We start from the raw sequence: 19,509 nt of genomic DNA on the forward strand, positions 1-19,509 counted from the left end.
GAGAGACTGTCATGCCGTGCCGATGGGACACGATGAATGAGGTCATAATGAAATCTGCCGTGCGTATTGCATCATGGAACCATGCAGAAAAAGTCTGGTTTGTGAACATATGTTTGGGACAGGAGAGAAAGCCCTCAGTGGTAATGAAGAGTCCAAGGGTGAGGTCCAGCTGGAGAATCCAAGCCCGTGTGTGTGTGTAGGAAGGATTGTATTAATGATGTGGGTCCTGACATGCACCCCGATGGGCTACAGGCAGCTGGTGAACAGTGCAGCCACATCCTCCCAGCTGCATGAGAAGAGCCTCTCGCTTTTAGAATGGTGACCAAGTGTCCTGAAAGATGAAACACCATCTTTCCCAGAGTGGGGCACACTGACACAACCCAATGGGTTATCCCACATCATAACTGCTACAAAATGGGAACTCTCAACTTTGAAACCACATCTGATGAAGACTTTATAACCAGTAACTAACCAGGCTGAGTTACTGACATAAATCAATGAATTGTCTCCACATCATTACTGCAACAAACATGGATCTGATCAAGTCTGATCAAGGCATCCAGAAAAAGCACACACAAAACTAACCCTGGCCCTAGTCCTAAATTCAAACCACACACTGGATCAAAACATGGAAACAGACCAGGTCCAACTCTCCACGGCTGCAGTTCTACCACCATAAGGATATATATCAATAGATGTACTCCCTTAAATCAGAGTTTAAAGCTGGTGGAAAAAAAAGTGTGAAAGCTATAATTTATGATAGCTCTGTGGATTCAAACAGCACACGGACATATGCTGGGACCTGACTATCTCCCACACACTATATATATACACATAAAAGTATGTGGACACCCATTTAAAATGAGTGGATTCGGCTATTTCAGCTGAAAATCGAGCACACAGCCATGCGATCTCCATAGACAAACACTGGCAGTAGAATGGTCTTACTGAAGAGCTCAGTGACTTTCAACGTGGCACTGTCATAGGATGCCACCTTTCCAACAAGTCAGTTCTTCACATTTCTGCCCTGGTCAACTGTAAGTGCTGTTATTGTGAAGTGGAAACATCTAGGAGCAACAACGGCTCAGCCGCAAAGTGGTAGGCCACACAAGCGCACAGAACGGGACCGCCAAGTGCTGAAGCGCGTAGCGTGTAAAAATAATCTGTCCTCGGTTGCAACACTAACTACAGAGTTCCAAACTGCCTCTGTAAGCAACGTCAGCACAATAACTGTTCATCGGGAGCTTCATGAAATGGGTTTCCATGGTGGAGCAGCCGCACACAAGCGCAATGCCAAGTGTCGGCTGGAGTGGTGTAAAGCTCGCAGCCATTGGACTCTGGAGCAGTGGAAACGCGTTCTCTGGAGTGACGAATCACGCTTCACCATCTGGCAGTCCGACGGACGAATCTGGGTTTGGCAGATGCCAGGAGAACGCTACCAGCCCCAATGCATAGTGCCAACTGTAAAGTTTAGTGGGAGGAGGAATAATGGTCTGGGGCTGTTTTTCATAGTTCGGGCTAGGCCCCTTAGTTCCAGTGAAGGGAAATCTTAACGCTACAGCATACAATGACATTCTAGATGATTCTGTGCTTCCAACTTTGGGGCAACAGTTTGGGGAAGGCCCTTTCCTGTTTCAGCATCACAATGTCTCATGCTCAAAGCGAGGTTCATACAGAAATGGTTTGTCAAGATTGGTGTGGAAACACTTGACTGGCCTGCACAGAGCCCTGACCTCAACCCCGTCGAACATCTTTGGGATGAATTGGAACGCCGACTGCGAGCCAGGCCTAATCGGCCAACATCAGTGCCCGACCTCACTAATGCTCGTGGCTGAATGGCAAGTCCCCGCAGCAACGTTCCAACATCTAGTGGAAAGCCTTCCCAGAAGAGTGGAGGCTGTTATAGCAGCAAAGGCGGGACCAACTCTACATTAATGCCCATGATTTTGGAATGAGATGTTAGACGAGCACGTGTCCACATACTTTTTGTCATGTAGTGTATATACAGTATTTCAGCCTATGACAGGCCTTTCGGAATTCTGCCTCAAGCAGCCTAATAATCAGCTTTAAATAAACTGGCTTCCACCGCCTTAATGCAGTATGTTAAGCTACAGGAACACTACAGGGGGACTCAGTATGCGTACTTGCTAATTTAGCAGCACAGCAGCAAGAGGCAGGAGAGAGAGAGAGAGAATATCTTATTGTGTGGAACTGAGATGCTAAGCTGGGGAAGAACGTTTTTGGCTCGTTCAATGGGGCAGTCAATTCTGAAAATGTTTTTAAATCTTGCATCCATGTGGAGTTGTGGGACTTGGGTTTTTTTACTTCGCACAATGGTTTGTCAGACATTCTGTTGATTTTGTTCCCTTCAATGTATTAGTTAAGCCGAGTCAACCATCCAATATGCATGAGATTGAATCAGAATCAGAATATGCCTCTCTTAACGTTTCACTTACTGCTTCATGGTGATGATTTTGGAGTCTATAGTCTCCTGCTTGCTCTTTATGTGCTGCACGTCGGTTAGGATTTTCGAGACATCGTCTGAGCTCATCTTGAGGTCTTCATGTTTAACATTGGACACCTGACAGGGAGGGAGAACATGATGAAATGGTTCAAGCAAAGAAAACTATTAAAGTGAGGCGGGAAAGAGATAAAAACAAGCCTTCGGTGTAGGCCTTGGCCCTGACTTCAAACCTGAGGGATAGACACTGGAAACACAATGAAAAGAGTGTATGATTCGGTGATCAGTTTTTTGCCTGAACTGGTCAGTTGGCCCGAGGCAGATAATATATTAAGGTGCAGATGGAAACGGCTGTAAATCAACAGACTGAGCAGAGTAGAAAGTGGCTGTGTCAGGCGACATCAGATTACGAGCTCCCTGGCCTGCCTTCTCTAATCCACCCCTCCCCAGCTGTCAGGCTCCGCAGAGGCCCCTATATCAGCTCAATCTGTTCCGGGAGGAGAGCAGAAGAGCAGGCCAAGCACTGGGAGCACATGCTGTCTGTGACATGCTGTCTGTCTACAATGATGTCTGTCTAAGATGCTGTCTGTCTAAGATGCTGTCTGTCTAAGATGCTGTCTGTCTGAGGAGGATCCCAATGTGTGTCTTCTCTATGGGGAGTTTTACTGAGGTTTTCCATGCGTGCTTTGTACAGAGAGTTAGCTACATAGTTCTGACTATAAACGTAATATATTTGTAATACTTTAACTAATACTGTCAGAGCTATGTAAAGCCCAGTACGAAGAAAGGTTTGATAGGTGAATCAAGACACATATCATGATGATCACATCTCATCGTTTTGCACTTACATTGGTAACTTTCCGTTTTATATTTTCAAGTAGATGCTCCTGTCCGCGGATAAAGTACGGATGCTGGAATTCCATGTCGTCCTTCTCAGGCTTCACCAGGCCGCCCTGCTCAATGTGGACTACTTTGCGGAAGCCGTCTGCAGATAGAAAACAACAACAACTTCCAGTTTTGGCTATATGGCACTACCATTCCATTTCTAGATACGTGGCAATTACATAGCCTGTATTTATTGTTTCTGAAATTTGCCTGGTTTCTAGGTCACTGTATGCAATTATATCTTCCTCCTCCAAGTCTTTTCAGTCTAAATAAATAACATGTAAGTGGATTATATAACCAATTATAAACTGGGTGGCTCAAGCCCTGAATGCTGATTGGCTGAAAGCTGTGGTATATCAGACCGTATACCACGGGTATGAAAAAAAAATTGGTAACCTCGGGGTTTGTGGTATATTGCGTTGCGTCGTGTGTAAGAACAGCCCTTAGCCATGGTATATTAGCCATAAACCACACCCCCTCCGGCCTTATTGCTTAAAGACACCAACAAAAAAGCACAAGGCTTTCACAGTATGAGAAATACATGTTCACATCTACCTGAAATAGCCTCAATAAAAAAAAAGGTCCTCCATTGAGTCTAATTAAAGCAGTGGTGTCAAACATACAGCCCCGCGGGCTGGATCACACCTGAGAGGGGGTCTAATCCGGCCCGTGGGAGGTTTGAGTAAAAACAATCTCAATATACTTTAAAATTACTAAAACTAAATCAAAACTGTGTAGAAATCAAATCTAATTATATTTGTTAACCAACAATGCAGTTTTAAGAAAGAATACAACAACAAAAAATATATATATACACACAATATAAAATAATACAAAATAAAAGTTACTAATTAAAGAGCAGCAGTAAAAAGTACAATAGCGAGGCTATATACAGGGGGTACCGGTACCGACTCAATGTGCGGGGGCACCGGTTAGTCGAGGTAATATGTACATGTAGGTAGAGTTATTAAAGTGACTATGCATAGATAATAAACAGAGAGTAGCAGCAGCGTAAGGGGGGGGGGGCAATGCAAATAGTCTGCGTAGCCATGTGATTAGATGTTCAGGAGTCTTATGGCTTGGGGGTAGAAGCTGTTTAGAAGCCTCTTGGACCTAGACTTGGCGCTCCGGTACCGCTTGAATAGGGTGGCTGGAGTCTTTGACAATGTTTAGGGCCTTCCTCTGACACTGCCTGGTATAGAGGTCCTGGATGGCAGGAAGCTTGGCCCCAGTGATGTACTGGGCCATACGCACTACCCTCTGTAGTGCCTTGCGGTCGGAGGCCGAGCAGTTGCCATACCAGGCAGTGATGCAACCAGTCAGGATGCTCTCGATGGTGCAGCTGTATAACTTTTTGAGGATCTGAGGACCCATGCCAAATCTTTTCAGTCTCCTTAGGGGGAATAGGTTTTGTCGTGCCCTCTTCACGACTGTCTTGGTGTGCTTGGACCATGTTAGTTTGTTGGTGATGTGGACACCAAGGAACTTGAAGCTCTCAACCTGCTCCACTACAACCCTGTCGATGAGAATGGGGGCGTGCTCGGTCCTCTTCTTTTTCCTGTAGTCCACAATCATCTCCTTTGTCTTGATCACATTGAGGAAGAGGTTGTTGTCATGGCACCACACGGCCAGGTCTCTGACCTCCTCCCTGTAGGATATCTCGTCGTTGTCGGTGATCAGGTCTACCACGATTGTGTCATCAGCAAACTTAATGATGGTGTTCGAGTCGTGCCTGGCCATGCAGTCGAGTGAACAGGGAATACAGGAGGGTACTGAGCACGCACCCCTGAAGGGCCCCCATGTTGAGGATCAGCGTGGCGGATGTGTTGTTACCTACACTTACCACCTGGGGGCGGCCCGTCAGGAAGTCCAGGATCCAGTTGCAGAGGGAGGTGTTTAGTCCCAGGGTCCTTAGCTTAGTGATGAGCTTTGAGGGCACTATGGTGTTGAACGCTGAGCTGTAGTCAATGAATAGCATTCTCACATAGGTGTTCCTTTTGTCCAGGTGTGAAAGGGCAGTGTGGAGCGCAATGTGGTCCTCTGTAGCTCAGCTGGTAGAGCACGGCGCTTGTAACGCCAAGGTAGTGGGTTCAATCCCCGGGACCACCCATACACAAAAATGTATGCATGCATGACTGTAAGTCGCTTTGGATAAAAGCGTCTGCTAAATGGCATATTATTATTTATTATTATTATTATCATCAATAGAGATTGCATCATCTGTGGATCTGTTGGGGCGGTATGCAAATTGGAGTGGGTGTAGGGTTTCTGGGATAATGGTGTTGATGTGAGCCATGACCAGCCTTTCAAAGCACTTCATGGCTACAGATGTGTGTGTTACGGGTCGGTAGTCATTTAGGCAGGTAAAATGTGTAGTATGATCTCTCTCCTCAACATCAGATTTGCTACTTTTCTGTTTAAACTATCCTTACTTTAGCCTTGTATGTGATGTGGCCAAAGCCATATTCCTACTTCATGTGTCATACAGTAAATATCATAGTAAAGTTGAAGTCGGAAGTTTACATACACCTTAGCCAAATACATTTAAACTCAGTCTTTCACAATTCCTGACATTTAATCCTAGCAAAAATTCCCTGTCCTAGGCCAGTTAGGATCACCACTTTATTTTAAGAATGTGAAATGTCAGAATAATAGTAGAGAGAATTATTTATTTCAACTTTTATTTATTTTATCACATTCCCAGTGGGTCAGAAGTTTACATATACTCAATTAGTATTTGATAGCATTGCCTTTAAATTGTTTAACTTGGGTCAAATGTTTTGGGTAGCCTTCCACAAGCTTCCCACAATAAGTTGGGTGAATTTTGGCCCATTCCTCCTGACAGAGCTGGTGTAACTGAGTCAGGATTGTAGGCCTCCTTGCTCGCACACGCTTTTTCAGTTCTATCCACAAATGTTCTATAGGATTGCGGTCAGGGCTTTGTGATAGCCACTCCCAATACCTTGACTTTGTTGCCCTTAAGCCATTTTGCCACAACTTTGGAAGTATGCTTGGGGTCATTGTCCATTTGGAAGACCCATTTGCAACCAAGCTTTAACTTCCTGACTGATGTCTTGAGATGTTGCTTCAATATATCCTCATCATTTTCCTTCCTCATGATGCCATCTATTTTGTGAATAGATTGGGATGGTGTTCTTCGGCTTGCAAGCTCCCCCTTTTTCCTCCAAACATAACGATGGTCATTATGGCCAAACAGTTCTAATTTTGTTTCATCAGACCAGAGGACATTTCTCCAAAAAGTAAGATCTTTGTCCCCATGTGCAGTTTTAAACCGTAGTCTGGCTTTTTTATGGCGGTTTTGGAGCAGTGGCTTTTTCCATGCTGAGCGGCCTTTCAGGTTATGTCGATATAGGACTCGTTTTACTGTGGATATAGATACTTTTGTACCTGTTTCTTCCAGCATCTTCACAAGGTCCTTTGCTGTTGTTCTGGGATTTATTTGCACTTTTCGCACCAAAGTACGTTAATCTCTAGGAGACAGAATGCGTCTCCTTCCTGAGCGGTATGACGGCTGCGTGGTGCCATGGTGTTTATACTTGCGTACTATTGTTTGTACAGATGAACAGGCGTTTGGAAATTGCTTCCAAGGATGAACCAGACTTGTGGAGGTCTACAATTTTGCTTCTGAGGTCTTGGCTGATTTCTTTTGATTTTCCCATGTTGTCAAGGAAAGAGGCACTGAGTTTGAAGGTAGGCCTTGATATACATCCACAGGTACACTTCCAATTGACTCAAATGATGTCAATTAGCCTATCAGAAGCTTCTAAAGCCATGACATCATTTTCTGAAATTTTCCAAGCTGTTTAAAGGCACAGTCAACTTAGTGCATGTAAACTTCTGACCCACTGGAATTGTGATACAGTGAATTATAAGTGAAATAATCTGTCTGTAAACAATTGTTGGAAAAATTACTTGTGTCATGCACAAAGTAGATGTCCTAACCGACTTGCCAAAACAATAGTATGTTAACAAGAAATGTGTGGAGTGGTTGAAAAACAAGTTTAATGACTCCAACCTAAGCGTATGTAAACTTCCGACTTCAACTGTATATAGACAAAGAAAACAAGGATAGCAATTACCGGAGCGTCTCATCTAAACCATATTGCACATAACGTTGCACACATGATTAACTGTGCGTTTTTATTCCATGGCATTGACATGCCTAACATGTTAAATACATGAATGACAACTCACACATATTGAGCTGACGTACAAAGCTGGTCATGTTATTGTGTTTAAAATACTTCGGAAGCACCTCCTTGGAGAATTGGCCCTGATCGAACACATGGAAGCTGTTTCCATTCTGTAAAGGAAGAAAAAGAACAGTAAAAGTTAAAGGAATACTTCAGGATTTTGGCAATGAAGGCCTTTATCTACTGTCTCCCTTTAAATAAATAGTGCACAACCCCAGTTTACCTTGGCCAGGCCTATTATTATAGCCAGGGCTCATTTGTAAAAGAGACCTTGGTCTCAACATTACTCCCTGGCAAAATATAGGTGAAATAAAAATGTACTAAAGTAAGTATCAGGTTAAGGTGCATTGGCTGGTTTACGACAAAGCTAAACTAATTCCCAACTTTGGGTCTCATAAAGGCTGTACCTACACTCTGACTATGGAGGGTAGAGAAGGGTGTGACGTCTATGGCAATAGGTTGGATCATAACGCAAGAACACATTGAGTGGGTAGGCTAAAGAGACAACAAGGACTCAGACCTCTAATGGCAGTGCATCCTAATAACTTTATCAAATACATTCAGCAACAGAAATGTCCTAATTAGTAGATTTGCTTGTACATAATCTCAATATTCTGGGGGAGTTCACACACAAAACCTCCTACAACTTCCCCATTGTGATGCAATCCATGTGCAATGAAGGCTGAAAGAGTGGAAATGGTCCAGTGCCAAAGCCCAATAGAAGTGTTTTGCCTGAATGTTAGTCTGTTATTTTGCCATTAATTCACTTTCGGGGAAATGGACGCAGAGACAGAAGTCAGCTGCTTGGACCAGAGGAGGCCCTTGGATAGACAGTGCGTCAACACATGCAGGATTTTCTCCTACCCAGTAGTTAGAGATAACATAATTAGGACAATCTATGCTTTCACCCTCAGGATTAATTTAAGTACAAAATGCAGAGTCCAGATAATTCCTTAACAAACAGCAACATAATTTGTTGTTTAATAAAATAAGAATAATATAAGATAATATTGGCAGGTAGCCTAGCGGTTAGAGCATTGGGCCAGTAACCGAAAGGTTGTTGATTCGAGTACCAGAGCCGACAAGGTGAAAATCTGTAGATGTGCCCTTGAGCAAGGCACTTCATTCTAATTTGCTCCAGGGGCGCCGTAATACTATGGCTGACCCTGTAAACAACACTTTTCACTGCACCGGTGTATGACACCCCCTCTTTTGACTCATCACATACGCTGGTTTACTGTCTATGCTGTTGCCAAGTCACTTTATCCCTACCTATGTAAATTTCTACCTCAATTACCTCGTACCCCTGCACACCGACTCAGTACTGGTACCAAGTTATCGTTACTCAGTGTGTATTTATTCCTTCTGTTATTATTCCTCTTTCTGCTTTGTTGGGAAGGGCCGTAAGTAAATATTTCACTGTTAGTCTACACCTGTGGTTTATGAAGCATGTGATAAATAACATTTGATTTGTGTATGTGAAATTAAAACAATTTATAATATACAGTACCAGTCAAAGGTTTGGACACACCTACTCATTCAAGGGTTTTTCTTTATTTTTTACTATATTCTACATTGTAGAACAATAGTGAAGACATCAAAACTATGAAATAACACATACGGAATCATGTAGTAACCAAAAAAGTGTTAAACAAATCAAAATATATTTGAGATTTTTCATATAGTCACCCTTTGCCTTGATGACAACTTTGCACACTCTTGGCATTCTCTCATCCAGCTTCACCTGGAATGCTTTTCCAACAGTTTTGAAGGAGTTCCCACATATGCTGAGCACTTGTTGGCTGCTTTTCCTTCACTCTGCCGTCTGACTCATCCCACACCATCTCAACTGGGTTGAGGTCGGGGGATTGTGGAGGCCAGGATATCGGATGGAGCACGCCATCACTCTCCTTCTTGGTAAAATAGCCCTTACACCGCCTGGAGGTGTGTTGGGCCATTGTCCTGTTGAAAAACAAATGATAGTCCCACTAAGCCCAAACCAGATGGGATGGCGTATCGCTGCAGAATGCTGTGGTAGCCATGCTGGTTAAGTGTGCCTTGAATTCTAAATAAATCACAGACAGTGTCACCAGCAAAGCACCCCCACACAATCACACATTTGCTCCTCCATGCTTTACGGTGGGAAATACACATGCGGAGATCATCCGTTCACCCACACCGCGTCTCACTAAGACACAGCAGTTGGAACCAAAAATCTCAAATTTGTACTCCAGACCAAAGGACACATTTCCACCAGTCTAATGTCCATTACTCTTGTTTCTTAGCCCAAGCAGGTCTCTTCTTATTATTCGTGTCCTTTAGTAGTGGTTTCTTTGCAGCAATTCGACCATGAAGGCCTGATTCACACAGTCCCCTCTAAACAGTTGATATTGAGATGTGTCTGTTACTTGAACTCTGTGAAGCATTTAGTTAGGCTGCAATTTCTGAGGCTGGTAACTAATGAACTTATCTTCTGCAGCAGTCTATTACCAAACAGGTCCATCTTCTGTATACCTCCCCTACATTTTAGTCATTTAGGCACAGGTCCTAATCCAGGCACTTGTCATCTCCCGTCTGGATTACTGCAACTCGCTGTTGGCTGGGCTCCCTGCCTGTGCCATTAAACTCCTACAATTTATCCAGAACGCTGCAGCCCGTCTGGTGTTCGACCTTCTCAAGTTTGCTCATGTCACCCCGCTCCTCCGCACACTCCACTGGCTTCCAGTTGAAGCTTGCATCTACTAAAAAACCATGGTGATTGCCTACGGAGCTGTGAGGGGAACTGCACCTCCTTACCTTCAGGCTGTGATCAGACCCTACATCCAAACGAGGGCACTACGTTCATCAACCTCTGGCCTGCTAGCCCCCCTACCTCTACGGAAGCACAGTTCCCGCTCAGCCCAGTCAAAGCTATTCGCTGCTCTGCCACCCCAATGGTGGAACAAGCTCCCCCACGATGCCAGGACAGCGGAGTCACTGACCACCTTCCGGAGACACTTGAAACCCTACATCTTTAAGGAATACCTGGAATAGTATAACAGTAATCATTCTAACCCCCCCCATTACAAAAAAAAGGAGTGGTTGTCCCACTGGCTATCCTAAGTTGAATGACTTAAATGGTAAATGTACAATTTAGCAGACGCTCTTATCCAGAGCGACTTAGTTAGTGAGTGCATAAATTTTTTTTCCCATACTGGCCCCCCGTGGAAATCGAACCCACAACCCTGCCGTTGCAAGCGCCATGCTCTACCAACTGAGCTACACGGGGCCCCTACCTTGTCACAACACAACTGATTGGCTCAAAGGCATTAAGAAGGAAATAAATTCCACAAATTAACTTTTAAGAAGGCACACCTGTTAATTGAAATCCATTCCTGGTGACTTCCTCATGAAGCTGGTTGAGAGAACTCCAAGACTGTGCAAAGCTGTCATCAAGGCAAAGGGTGGCTATTTGAAGAATCTCAAATATAAAATTTATTTTGATTTGTTTAACACTTTTTGTTACTACATGATTCCATGTGTTATTTCATAGTTTTGATGTCTTCACTATTATTCTACAATGTAAAAAATTGTAAACATAAAGAAAAACCCTTGAATGAGTAGGTGTGTCCAAACTTTTGACTGGTAGTGTATATTTTTTATATATGACAATGACAAGTTAGTTGTACAACTTAGAGTAAAAGCTGCTCCTTGGCTACTGAGAATTGCCCAATTATTGTAGCTAACAATGGAAAAAGGCTGTCAAGTTCCACATAGACTGTGTTGGCATGGCGGTGTTACACACGAATTCATTCATAGTTGCTTACACAGCCACACACCCCTTTTCACACACCCCCTTTTCTCATAACAATGCTGTAGCTAACGTTAGCTAGTTTCAATGTGGTGTTTGCATGGCTTTTTTTTTTTTTTACACACATACAGCTACATAATGTCTACACACACAGTTAACCAAATGAAGTAGTTAGTTGCAGACAGGCGGCTAACTAGCATTGTTAGCTATTGATAATTGACACCCAGTAACAGCTGACGCGTGGACTGACAAAACCATCCGCCACGAAGCTCCCCCGGCCCTTGGCCTTGCTGACTTTTGCTGATTAATCGTTTTACCAAATTAGCTAAATTGTCTAGTTAGCTATCTGGATAGCTAGCTACATCTTTCGGACACAGAGTTAGTTATTCGTACAAATCTGGTTAGGAAGTTAAGATAACTAGTTAGTTCACTGTTGTGTTTTATCATAACTAACGTTAGCTAGCTATAAATTATGTCCCGCTAACTAGTTAACACCAAATATGAAATGTGAAACCATATTGATTGGCAATAAGCAACTGTCTATAAAGCGAACCAAGTCTAAGTTAACTTATACGAAGGTGTCCATCAGTTAGCTAGCAGGTTCGTTAGCATTAGCAGCTAGCAAGCTAGTTAACTCACTGGGCTCCAGCAGATCAGAGGATCGGTTTCCGGATCCTCAACAAGAGTCCAAAGTTTCGTAAGAAATGCAGGAACGTTACTGCCACTGACCACGACCCCACCAGACCCACCACCGTGAAACTCCATATCAACGAAATAGAATCACTGCAAAAGTTAATCAACTCCAAAACAGCACACGGGGGGAGGGAACTCCAGAGAAAAACAAATCCAAAACAAGCACAATGCTCTTGACTGTTCGGTCTTTGCTCGAACAACTCTGTAATTATGTGTGGCAGTATTCGCCTAAACGAACATTTTTCAAAAACTAATTAATATATGACTTATAATTGACAAACTATTACGAGTGGAAATTTCCATCAAATCGATATAGCTACAAAGTGCGTAGAGAAAGGCTATTGCACAGGCGCATGGTGGTCGCCATTTTGTGACATCATCACGGGGAAGAAAAAAATATCCATAGAACTAAAATGTCATGAATTGAATGTTAAAATAGTATATAGTCAACTTATAGTATTTATATAATAATATAGCACAAAATGCGATTATAAAATACACCAAGACTCACTTTGAACTCAATTAACAATTTGTAACACATTTAGGCTTTATGTTGGTATGTACAAGAAAGTCATATCATATATGTTTGTAATCGTTCTCGAAAATCGCAGTTTTAAAACAGACCTTCAACTTTCAACTTTGACCTCTTACCGGAATCCCACATGGTTGGCTGTTGATGTCCAAGAAGCATGCCTACAGTAAATATTGAATCACAGAAAAACGGCACCATGAGTAAAGCGAAAGAAAATAGTGCGAAGAAAAGAGTTGCTGAAGAGGACGATGACCAGGTACGAAAGTATTTCTGAAATGTATATTCGGTAAAAGGGTAACGTTAGCTAAAACATGTAATTGTTGCTAACCTGCTAGCTAGGCTAGCACGTTGGCTATGCAGGAAAATGTGGATGTGCAGGCTCAAACACTGCCGTTTTTTCGAACTAACTTTTTTGTCTTAATCACATAGTCCCCTGATTTATTTGCTAATAAAATAAGTAAGGATGTTTTTGTATAAACAGTGACAAGGTAATTGTCTGTCTCACCTTGATCAGCTAGCAAGCATCCTTGTACTATTGCCAGTGGCTCACTTGGGTCAGGTAACTTGCTAACGTTCGAAGATTCTATATTCATTTTGTATCAGTGTCAGTGCTAACTCATTCATGTTTGCCCATCTATTCAAATCTGTATGTCTCTGTTTTTCTGTCTCTACTATTTCAGCTTCCCATATTTGACAAAGATGTCACTGAGAAGAAGGCTGGGGAGGAGGAAGATGCAGACCTCTCAGATAGCGAGGAGAGTGTGTTCTCAGGACTGGAAGACTCTGGGAGTGACAGTCAAGATGAAGAAGAGAATGCTGAAGAAGGGGATGATGAAGATGATGATGATGATGATGATGCTGTCATTCTAGATGAGAGTCTGAAGAATAGTAGTGGTGTTGAAACATCTGCTGCACCGCCTGCTACAGATGAGAATCAACCTACGGTGAATATGGGAGTCTATTTCTTTTACAGAAGCAATATAGTATGTTCCTGAGTTTTTCCTGACCACGTGACCTCGCCAGGAAAAACTCTAGGCTAGTTAAAGGCAGTTTGAGTGCAAACGTTTTGACCCAAAGGTCTTGACTTTGTCCGACCTTGCACTCAATAAACTGCGGTAGGATTTAACAGTGTGCAGAAATCTATTTTATTTTGTGATGGCTGCTCCTTACTCAACAAGGTGATATATTTGTGTGTTTGCAAAAAACAGCTACACTGAACAACAATATAAACGCAACAAGTGTTGGTCCCATGTTTCATGAGCTGAAGTAAAGATCCCAGAAATGTTCCATTCGCACAAAAAGCTTATTTCTCTCAAATGTTGTGCTCAAATTTGTTTACATCCCTCTTAGTGAGCATTTCTCCTTTGCCAATATAATCCATCCACCTGACCGGTGTGGCATATCAAGAAGATAATTAAACAGCGTGATCATTACACAGGTGCACCTTGTGCTGGGGACACTAAAAGGTGACTCTAAAATGTGCAGTCTTTTCACACAACACAATGCCATAGATGTCTCAAGTTTTGAGGGAGTGCAATTGGCATGCGGTGTCCAGGATGTTGCCAGAGAATTGAATGTTAATTTCTCTACCATAAGCCACCTCCAACGTCGTTTTAGAGAATTTGGTAGTACATCCAACTGGCCTCACAACCGCAGACCATGTGTAACCACGCCAGCCCAGGACCTCTACATCCGGCTTCTTCACCTGCGGGATCATCTGAAACCAGCCACCCGGACAGCTGATGCAACTGTGGGTTTGCACAACCAAAGAATTTCTGCACAAACTGTCAGAAACCGTCTCAAGGAAGCTCATCTGCGTGCTTGTCATCTTCACCAGGGTCGTAACCAAATGCTCATCTTCGATGGCCACTGTCATGCTGGAGTAGTGTGCTCTTCACGGATGAATCCCAGTTTCAACTGTACCGGGCAGATGTCAGACAGCGTGTATGGTGTTGTGTGGGCGAGCGGTTTGCTGATGTCAACGTTGTGAACAGAGTGCCCCATGGTGGGGTTATGGTATGGGCAGGCATAAGCTACGGACAATTGCATTTTATCGATGACAATTCGAATGCACAGAAATACAGTGACAAGATCCTGAGGCCCATTGTTGTGCCATTCATCCGCTGCCATCACCTCATATTTCAGCTTGATAATGCACAACCCCATGTCGCAAGGATCTGTACACAGTTCCTGGAAGCTGAAAATGTCCCAGTTCTTCCATGGCCTGCATACTCACCAGACATATCACCTATTGAGCATGTTTGGGATGCTCTGGATCGACGTGTACGACAGCGTGTTCCAGTTCCCGCCAATATCCAGCAATTTCGCACAGCCACTGAAGAGGATTGGGACAACATTCCACAGGCCACAATCAACAGCCTGATCAACTCTATGCGAAGGGGATGTTGCGCTGCATGAGGCAAATGGTGGTCACACCAGATACTGACTAGTTTTGTGATCCACGTCCCTACTTTTTTTTTTTAAGGTATCTGTGACAAACCGATACATATTTTTTATTTATTTTATTTTACCTTTATTTAACTAGGCAAGTCAGTTAAGAACAAATTCTTATTTACAATGACTGCCTTCACCGGCCAAACCCGGACGACGCTGGGCCAATTGTGCGCCGCCCTATGAGTCGTGAAATCCATAGATTAGGGCCTAATTTATTTATTTCAATCGACTGATTTCCTTATATGAACTAACTAACGCATGTTGCGTTTATATTTTTGTTCAGTGTATACATTTTTATCACAGCAGTAAACAGCTATTAAGTCATTGCAGTGTTGGTGGATGGGTGAAGTGAGTTGTGTGATTACTAGATGGGTAATATCAGAATGCTGGTTTGCAAATTCAGTGTTTTCTCTCTGAGTGCTCAGAGCACACTGGCCAAAGTGGTGGAAGTGTTCTGATTTCTCAAATGTAAGGAAGAAGCACTACTTTAACATGCTATGCTATTTCCTTAAATCAGCTTCTCTTAAAGTATGGGTCACGGACATGTTAATAATGGTGGGTCGCGACATGTCAGAGTAAAATTTGAATATTATTCTTTTTTTTGGGAATCTGTCTGGGTTTTAACTCCCTGTTGAGAGTTAGAATAGTAGAATACCCAAGGTGCAATTTAGAAATGTGGTTGTTCATCAGCAGTTTTTCTCTTATGTCAGTCACTGATAGTCACTCAATTAGCCATGTCAGCAACAAGTTTTTGATTGGTAAATTAGTCTTGCCAGCTATCTAAACTTGTAGTAATCATGTTTGAATACTGACCGGGCATGCAGGGCACATGCCACTCTCACTCAGATATCATATTAACATGACATAAGTCATGGCAACATTTGTAGAATTGCAGGAAATTAGCTTAAAAACCGCAAAGTATTCTCTGCGCCCCATGCCAAAATGTGTAGCGTTGCAGAAGACTTGCTTTAAAAATGGCATTCTCTATAACCCATGGCAAAATGTGTAGAATTGCAGGAAATTAAATAAAACTTAAATGTTTCCCTCTGCAATCAAGAGGGGGGCTACTATTATGTTTTGCTCGCGAGGTGGGATCGCCCCCCCCCCCCAACTAAATCTCGCTTAGGGCCCCAAAAGGGGGTACGTTTTCATTAGCTTGGGTCCCAGGAAACACAGAATTTCTCATTTGGGTCCAAGGCTGAAAAAGTACCCCTGCTTTAAATGAATGGGGGGGGGCAACTCTCCGTTACTTGAGTTTTCCTGTTATTAAGGAATGATAGCCGGTTCATTAGACCCTCAAGCGACTGACATTTTCCCCCAAGGCATACATATCTTTGTCTGATAAATCCATGTGGATATAAAATGCTAGAAATACATTCAGGTAATTTTGACCCACTGTCAAAACCACCCTTGGGCTACTACGGAAACATAATATCGAGTGAAATGCACCCTCAAGAAAGGGAACGTGTGTCACTTAATTTTGAGCTGACAGACAATCAGCTGCAGGAGTAAAGCTCGTCATATGCTCTGCTGACATGCCTGAGAAGGTAAAGTTATATGAAAAATCTAAATGGCCATATATTAGTTAATAGATATTCTCTTTAAATGTTATAAATAACACATTGTGCTAGAGGGATGGGGGCAATCTGTCTTAAAGCTAAAAAAGAAAATGTACCTAAATCTTGAGTTCCTCTGTTCAAGGTAAATTTGGGTGACACCAACGTTTTTTTATTTTCAGGTAAAAATGTCAGCAGGATCACTCTCAGGACAATTCAGGGAGTGATTATGATGATCATATTTCAGAGACTTCTGAGCAAAGTGACACTGAAGTCGCATCCTTGCAGGCTCGCTCTGTAACCACCTCGCATAAATACCACTGAGCTGTGACCACAACAATGACAGGAAGGTGGCACGTGTGTGCGTCCTGCCAGAAGCCAGTGTGTGCCCCGTGTGACTCGGACTGTGTGCCGTCCTTGCCTGTTCAGCATGCCTGTAGAACACAAGGTTATTCTGTTATACACATGTTAAGATTAGGGTTAATAAATGTATTAGCCATCTGCATGAAGTCATTGGAAGTGTACTTACATCTATAGCACCATCTATGTTTTGTTTAATTGTTATTTGTAGCTCTTTTAGAACTAGTATTGATGTTTATACCAGTGTTTTGACTTCGTGGCGCAGAAGCTTGCCCAGGCCTGTTCTATCTTGACCTGCCAAAGTACCAATAGGGAAAACATTGCTTCATACAGCAAGTGCCAACATAAGATGGGGCCTGATAGGTGCTATTTCTGGTTGTATATAAATGCAATCTTTTAAATACAGTTGTGAGTAAATATTCTAAAAACCAGACTACTACATAGATAAAAAAAGAGAATGGTTGTTAGCTTTCTACCAGTAGTATACACAGTGCATTTGGAAAGTATTCAGACCCCTTCACTTTTTCCACATTTTGTTACGTTACAGCCTTATTCTGTAACGCAACGGAATACACACACACACCCCATAATGACAAAGCAAAAACAGGTTTTTAGAATTTTTTTTGGCAAATGTATTAAAAATACAAAACTGAAATCACATTTACATAAGTATTCAGACCCTTTACTCAGTACTTTGTTGAAGCACCTTTTGGCAGCGATTATAGTCTCGAGTATTCTTGGGTATGACGCTACAAGCTTGGCACACCTGTATTTGGGGAGTTTCTCCCATTCTTCTCTGCAGATCCTCTCAAGCTCTGTCAGGTTGGATGGGGAGCGTCGCTGCACAGCTATTTTCAGGTCTCTTCAGAGATGTTCGATCAGGTTTAAGTCGGGGCTCTGGCTGGGCCACTCAAGGACATTGAGACTTGTCCCGAAGCCACTCCTGCGTTGTCTTGGCTGTGTGCTTAGGGTCATTGTCCTGTTGGAAGGTGATCCTTTTCCCCAGTCTGAGGTCCTGAGGTTTTCATCAAGGATATCTCTGTACCTTGCTCTGTTCATCTTTCCCTCGATCCTGACTAGTCTCCCAGTCCCTGCCACAGAAAAACATCCCCACAGCATGATGCTGCCACCACCATGCTTCACCGTAGGGATGGTATTGTCCAGGTGATGAGCGGTGCCTGGTTTTCTCCAGACGTGACGCTTGGCATTCAGGCCAAATAGTTAAATCTTGGTTTCATCAGACCAGAGAATCTTGTTTTTCATGGTCTGCGAATCCTTTAGGTGCCTTTTGGCAAACTCCAAGCGGGCTGTCATGTGCGTTTTACTGAGGAGTGGCTTCCGTCTGGCCACTCTACAATAAAGGCCTGATTGGTGGAGTGCTGCAGAGATGGTTGTCCTTCTGGAAGGTTCGCCCATCTCCACAGAGGAACTCTGGAGCTCTGTTAGATTGACCATGGGTTCTTGGTCACCTCCCTGACCAAGGCCCTTCTCCCCCGATTGCTCAGTTTGGCCGGATGGCCAGCTCTAGGAAGAGTCTTGGTGGTTCCAAACTTGATGGAGGCCACTGTATTCTTGGGGACCTTCAATGCTGCAGACAGTTTTTGGTACCCTTCCCCAGATCTGTGCCTCGACACAATCCTGTCTCGGAGCTCTACGGACAATTCCTTCGACCTCATGGCTTGGTTTTTGCTCTGACATGCACTGTCAACTGTGGGACCTTATATAGACAGGTGTGTGCCTTTTACAAATCATGTCCAATCAATTGAATTTACCAGAGGTGGACTCCAATCAAGTTGTAGAAACATCTCCAGTATGATCAATGGAAACAGGATGCACTTTAGCTCAATTTCGAGTCTCATAGCAAATGGTCTGAATCCTTATGTAAATAAGGTATTTATTTACATTTTAGTAATTTAGCTCTTATCCAGAGCGACTTACAGTTAGTGAGTGCATACATTTTCATACTGGTCCCCCGTGGGAATCGAACCCACAACCCTGGCATTGCAAGCGCCATGCTCTACCAACTGAGCTACACGGGAAATTTCGCAAAATGTTCTGAAATGCTTTTGCTTTGTCATTATGGGGTATTGTGTGTAGATTGAGAAAAATATATATTTAATCAATTTTAGAATAAAGCTGTAACGTAACTATGTGGAAAAAGTAAAGGGGTCTGAATACTTTCCGAATGCTGTGTGTGTGTACACACAAGTATGTGGACACCCCTTCAAATTAGTGGATTCGGCTATTTCAGCCGCAGCCGTTGCTGAACGGTGAATAAAATCAAGCACACAGTCATGCAATCTCCATAGACAAACATTGGCAGTAGAATGGCCTTAGTGAGGAGCTCAGTGACTTTGAACTTGGCACTGTCAAAGGTTGCCACCTTTCCAACAAGTCACTTCGTCAAATGTCTGCCCTGCTAGAGCTGTAGTGCATTGTTATTGTGACGTGGAAACGTCTAGAAGCGACAACGGCTCAGCTGCGAAGTGGTAGGCCACACAAGCTCACAGAATGGGGCCACCAAGTGCTTTAGCGCATTCAAATTGTCTGTGCTCGGTTGCAAC

The 19,509-nt window shown here is 43.2% G+C and overlaps 2 protein-coding genes across 6 annotated transcripts in view; one reads left to right on the forward strand and one right to left on the reverse strand.

Annotated features, from left to right (window-relative positions):
• Window positions 1-12,738, reverse strand: part of LOC121586765 (heat shock factor protein 1) — a 28,329-nt gene extending 15,591 nt beyond the window's left edge. The window contains exons 1-4 of one of the 4 annotated variants that reach the window (XM_041903736.2): window positions 12,695-12,738; window positions 7,562-7,670; window positions 3,310-3,446; window positions 2,457-2,581 (exon numbers count right to left, since the gene is read on the reverse strand). In XM_041903736.2, the coding sequence (XP_041759670.1) occupies window positions 2,457-2,581; window positions 3,310-3,446; window positions 7,562-7,592 (293 nt within the window). In that variant the 5' untranslated portion in view covers window positions 7,593-7,670; window positions 12,695-12,738. The other 3 variants (XM_041903734.2, XM_041903735.2, XM_041903733.2) reach the window with 3 other exon arrangements.
• Window positions 12,696-19,509, forward strand: part of LOC121586764 (ribosome biogenesis protein bop1) — a 96,796-nt gene continuing 89,982 nt past the window's right edge. For both annotated transcript variants that reach the window (XM_041903731.1, XM_041903732.1), the window contains exons 1-2: window positions 12,696-12,831; window positions 13,256-13,519. In XM_041903731.1, the coding sequence (XP_041759665.1) occupies window positions 12,733-12,831; window positions 13,256-13,519 (363 nt within the window). In that variant the 5' untranslated portion in view covers window positions 12,696-12,732. The remainder of the gene's footprint in view (window positions 12,832-13,255; window positions 13,520-19,509) is intronic.

Source organism: Coregonus clupeaformis, chromosome 17 (genome assembly GCF_020615455.1).
Source record: "Coregonus clupeaformis isolate EN_2021a chromosome 17, ASM2061545v1, whole genome shotgun sequence".
NCBI lineage: Eukaryota > Metazoa > Chordata > Actinopteri > Salmoniformes > Salmonidae > Coregonus > Coregonus clupeaformis.